At 33.3% G+C, this 5,866-nt stretch overlaps 1 protein-coding gene across 1 annotated transcript; it reads right to left on the bottom strand.

Annotated features, from left to right (window-relative positions):
- Window positions 1–5,526, bottom strand: LOC130626015 (uncharacterized). The gene is made up of 4 exons (XM_057441129.1): window positions 5,101–5,526; window positions 3,172–3,490; window positions 1,800–2,158; window positions 1–1,386 (listed from the first exon to the last, which is right to left on the bottom strand). Exons 1-4 carry the CDS (start codon window positions 5,168–5,170, stop codon window positions 1,376–1,378), a joined length of 759 nt encoding a protein of 252 aa, XP_057297112.1. The 5' UTR covers window positions 5,171–5,526; the 3' UTR covers window positions 1–1,375.
- Between the last annotated feature and the right edge of the window lie 340 nt (window positions 5,527–5,866).

Here is a 5,866-nt window from a genome sequence, read left to right as displayed (position 1 = left end):
ACTCAACAGATAATTTAGGATTCTTTTATTTAGCTATTTTTCTCCAATACAAGATTCTCGTCAATGTCAACAAATTAAGTTTACATCTAATATTATCATAAACAAATCGTGACTCAAAACACTTCAACATTTGTTAAAAATCGATGTCATATTGGGATACTGGAAGCAAGGCCGAGTCTGCAAAGTTCAGGTGGCATAAAATGTAATCAGAATTTACTTATTTTCATTACCAACAACTATATACCAAAATGTTTCATTTTAAACATATCGACATAAGATCAATGCAAAATATACAATATTAGGTAATGATAAATAATACCAAAACTTCTAATCCAAATGTTATATTTATTTCTTAACCTCCTGTTTGTGCTACTTAAAGAAATAATGTAAAGTAATAGCGTAAGTCTATTTGGTTGATATAAACTTCTCCTTCTCATTAAACAAAAAAAATGCCGTGCTATGAATGGGGACCATTTTACTAGAGGCCTAATTGTAAATATATGGAACTTTTTTGTATTAATTGACTAAAGGACTGTTATGTTTAAGACTTACCTTCAGCCACCTAGATTGGCTAAAATGCACTCCAATAGGGTTACAGTATGAAATTGTATGAAATGGTGACAGTAACGTACCAACTTATCACTTTTAAAGTACAATTTTTAAGTTAGAAACCTTTTAACTTCAGAATAGTGATGAAAGATAACTATGCTTATAAAGCCAGCTATAAAGATTGATAACTCGCCCAATTAAGAAAAATTTTCATTGAATATCACTCTGTTATATACTGGAGCTTTTTGGTCCATGCGGCTAAAATTCAATGTAATGCATTTTTACTAGTGTTTTATATTGAATTCACAATGAAATTTCCAGTTATAAGCGAACACTGTTTTTGTATAAAATTTTTTCTGCAACAAATGCTTTCTTAAATATCCGGTGACTATGTAGCAAAACTTTTTTAAACTCTTTATTTCGTTTTCTTAATCTCGACTTAATCTGCAAAAAACTCTGTTGCGTTTAATATCGGGGCAACCTACTTGTATGTCACATTTTTGTTTCGACAATTGAGGTAACACCAATATGGAAAAGTGAAGTACACATAAATACTAAAATTATATAAACAAGAAAGAGAAATATTTAACAAACAAAAATATTATAAAAAAACCAAACAACTAGTCAAAATAAGAATTAAACTACTGCGTTGACTTTCAGTTCTTGCGAGCTCTTTGTTATCATAAAGTCCTTCAGTTTGTGCCAGTCGTTCGTAAACTTTGTCAAATATTTCTTGATTCTTCGTTAAAATAATATCTGTTTACAGATACTTCGTCTGCATGTTTAAATACTTCTTAATTATACATATCTATCATCCTGGAATCTACTAGAAGCAGGCTAAAATGGTAAAAGATAATATTACTAAACATTTTTTAAGCAATCCTTGTGTTAGGTTGACGATAAGATTATAAATTTCAGGTCAGTAATACAAAATTTAAGTTTCCGACCCCAGAAATGTCTTCATCAGCTTACCAATGAGAGATTATGCGCGCTTGTAAATATAGATATTCACCCGTCGCATTAATTTCTGGCGTCGCTTTTCATTGGCATATATAATTTCTGTTCTTTGTTGGGTAGAAAATATAAATTGATGTTCGATGCATAGCATTTCCAGTCTAATTTGAAATAATTTCGCTTCACGCACAAAAAAGCTGCGGTTGTTATGCATTAAAAATCAAGCTACGTCAGGTATAAAATAAACATTTTTTATAAACAAATACTTCGAAAACAAGTATTTTGAAATCACTTACTGTATTTGACAGCATTTTCCAGTAGAGTGAACAAGTACTCTGAGTGTTCTGTCACCAGAATCATTCCACTTCTTTTGGACTGTTTCGTATAGGGCTTTGTTATACTATTAAGAGTCGCCTCATCTTTAGCAGCGTTTTTTCCAACTCCGATGACGATCATGTCAATACCATTACCTAATATTCTTGGCACCATGGGAAACTCATTTTCACTTACATCAACTCCGAACGTGACTAATACAATGCATTGTTTTCTTGGGTGGTTTTGATGACTTCCCTTTTTATAGTCCCGCTGTTCTTTCTTCAGCAAACGTTTTGCGTATCGTAATCCTTTGCCAATTTTCCGGCCCTCTGATCTCTCCCTGTAATTTGTGAAAAAAGATTTATTTTGATTCTAATATATTTTATGATAGCTATAATTAAAAAAGCACGGATTTTTTTTAAAGGTTGAATCTTATTGTTCACCTGATAAAAAGAGTGACAAAAATGAGTTTCAAAGGAAGAAGAAATTCTGAAGATCCTATAAAATTTACTTGAAGTATATGTAAATATTACATACCGTAATAATTCGAACAAGCACCCTGGGGGTTTATTAATTTTTTTGTTTTTTTGCATGGGCGCTTAATCGAGGGGGACGCTTATAAATTTTTCCTAATTTTGTACAAATTAAGGACAACGGTTTTTTCAATATACCTTTCCCGGGACCATGAGTCATGCTTTGTTTAAACTCGTAAAATATGAATACCATATTTGAATTCAGCATAGTTTGTTTAGTTTATGTGTAAAAGTTTAACTTGATACTCCAACAAGAAGTGCTATTTTGAGGAGATATATATCACAGTTAAAGTCTTCTTAATGCTCAAGTTACCATGTCCCGTCTCGTTTTCCAAAAAAGGTTGGACATGCCACAAACATTTAAATTAAATATTAAAATAGCTAGTTGTTTCCTTGCTGCATTGTTTTGAAATTTTCTTTGTTTATCACATTTTTGACAAGGAATTCAAATCTGTTGTTCGATTTCCATAAAACTCAACAGAAAAAGTTGCGGCACATCAGAGGAATAAGTCTCGGGAAAGGTGTATTTCATTTTTTTTTCCTGAAAACTAAAACTAAACAAAAGGTGTAACAAAATGAATATTAGTCCTTTCAGTGTTTTTTAGTTTTACTTTTTATACAACACCAATATCATCTTAGTTTTAGTGAAAAAACAGTAAAATTTTCAAATAAGCGCCCAGTTACTTAAAGTAGTTTTCGATTAAGCGCCCCTTTTAACAGGTGGGCACTTATTTGAGCTTAAAATACTTAAAATGCTGGGCGCTTAATCGGATCATTACATAGCTGAAAAGACAAAAACATACAAGAATGATTTACTTACATCACTGTGTCCGAAACATTTTTTAGGCACCCCTCCTTAAAGCACTCCCGAAATCCATACTCCAGTCTAGATGTATTTCCAAAGGTAATAAGAGCTATCTTGTTGTTACCTTCACGCATGCCTGTCAAACACGAAGTGGCAAGTTTTCCCAATGCTGCCAATGGTGTGAGATACTGCGTTGTATTGTAACTGACGTCCACCAGAAAGACAATATCCATGTTAACAGCGTAACTAAGGTAATTTCTAATCTGCATTAGACTTGTTGCTTGTTGAAGAGCTTTGGGATCCATCGTTTCATAAATAGGTGTTGTGCTTGGTTCTATACAAGAAAGAAACACAGGCTATTTGACTTTTTTTACTCTTTTCATTCAAAAGATTGTAACATTCTCAAGAGGCTGCAAATCGAAAGGAAGCTCACAATAAAAAGCCTGCAGTCAAGTGACAGGTAAGTTACACTCGTTTTCAACAATGATAAACTCGAACTGCGAGGTATAAACTCCTTGGCTTCTAGACAGCGTTGCTTTAAGATTCTTTAATAAAACAAAAGTAGAATATAAACTATATAAACAGAAGAATATAAACAAACTTAAGATTGTTAAAATGATAATAAAGATTCAAAGACGTAAATATTGTCTTATTGCTTTCTGCACCCATCACCTATTCAGCGATGATTACTATGGCAACAGGGGTAATATCATACAAAGAAAGTTTTAAAAACATTTTGGGACCAAATAAGGTTCAACATTACTGTGATGTAAAAATGTATGTCGTTCTGACCAGTGGCAGTCGTCGCGCTGTGAAATTTAAAACCCTCGACTACGGGCGTGGTATACAGATTCTTTTGACGTCTTTGTACTTCAAAGTTAAACATTAAACCTCTTGGTATTCCTGCTGGACAGATTGCACAATATCCAGTGCTTTGACATGTAAATGTTATTACAAGGTTTTAAACAGAGTACAGGGTGTCACGCTTATCACGATTGCTGTCTGGAGTGTATAGAAATATTTTTTTCTTACTAATGTCTCAGTTACTGAACATAAATATACGTATAGCAGAAAAAATGTTTGACATTGTTTACTTTGCTTAAAGTCACAAGCCGAACAAAAAACCTTCGTTAAAATCGAATTTCTTCAAACTCTATTTAGGCAGGGCGATGGAGGCTCAGAAGAGCCAACAGGGATTTAAACAAGCCTCTCTCCTCCGAAAGTGACAAAATGGAGGCGATGGAGGCTTAGAAGAGTCAACAGGGATTTAAACAAGGCTCTCTCCTCCGAAAGTGACAAAATGGACATCGATCGACAAAAAACTTGGGAATATAATTGGTACAGAAATGAATGAAAACTTGCATAAAAAATTGGATGACGTCATTCAGTCTCCTGACGTCACCGTTGATTTTTAAGCCTTGAAAAAGGATAACATAGAAAAGATAAAAAAACTGTTCTTTAAGCGTCTGGTTGCAGTGTGTTTTTGTGTCATATTTCCACACAACCAGGCTAGTTTTTTTATTCTCTCATGATGAGGTTAAAAGAAGCTATTGGCTAATATGGTCTTAAACAAAGCGAGCAAGTGAAGGTACAATATTCTCCAAATGTCCTGCTTCATAGTAAAATCGTTCACTGCTTAAATAGAATTGTTTTAGGCATCTTGTAAAATTCTCAAGGGAAGAATTCTAGGGACAAATAATCCTTTCCCAATAAAAAATAAAGAAAAATCATTCGAGTTTTCATCGAGAAGCTTTACTATAAAAGGACACTGATCGCATAAAGTTACTTGTCCCTCACAAGTCTAAATACTCAGAAACATTACATGTTGACAAATGACGAAAAGCAAATACTCTTTTAAAGTCTCTTAACTACCTCAATGGTAAACGCAAACGTCTAAAGTCATTTAAGAACTTGATTTAAAAGGAGACGAGTAATTTTACATACCACTAGATAAAACCACGCCAGCCAATAACAACAATAAAACCAAGGTGATTTGCGATTCTTTATGAGACATTATTGATTTATCTTTTCGTCCTCTTGTTGAGGGATCGTCGAGCCTTCTTTTTTCAAATGTTTTGTTTGATAAACGACGTTGTCTGTTTGTTCAGTCAATTACCTTCATTCGTATACAACATATTTAAACGTTTTTGCCAAAAGCAAATAAAGAACACGACACTGCAAACAAACATAATTTGTTATTCAAACAAACATAAAACATTTTTTTATCATTGCCATGGTGGGTAAGTTTGTTTTTTCTTCTTGTTAACTTGGCAACAAGAACGTGAAAAACTTTGTGCAAGGCCACAAAAGTATGGAGATAGACAAGGTGAACGCCTATTGCTAAATATTTGGAAATAGATTTTCTAAGACTAAGTGACATAAATGTTTGAGACATCCATGTCTGTTTAATTCTAATTAAAAACAGAAAGATATGATAAACGACCCGCTTTCTTTGCCAGTTCTAATCCTCTTCCCAAGCATTTTGGCTATAAAAAAAATGTTTACGATTTTTTTTTCGATCCTGTTATTGTTTTCACATATCACGTTTGTGAGGGCACAATGCGATTGCTAAGCTTAGCCACACAATTATCAGTCTGTTGTCACGCCAGTCAACCATCGCATGTGCAAATATTACCACTTTTGTTTCGACAAGTGCGCCTTTGTTAGAGGTAAATATACTGCCATAGTATCTTAAAGTGCTTTAGTAAAA

This window comes from Hydractinia symbiolongicarpus, chromosome 14, assembly GCF_029227915.1.
Source record: "Hydractinia symbiolongicarpus strain clone_291-10 chromosome 14, HSymV2.1, whole genome shotgun sequence".
Taxonomy (NCBI): Eukaryota; Metazoa; Cnidaria; class Hydrozoa; order Anthoathecata; family Hydractiniidae; genus Hydractinia; species Hydractinia symbiolongicarpus.
Note: the sequence above shows the minus strand (reverse complement) of the source record. Positions and strands in the feature narration are given on the sequence as shown.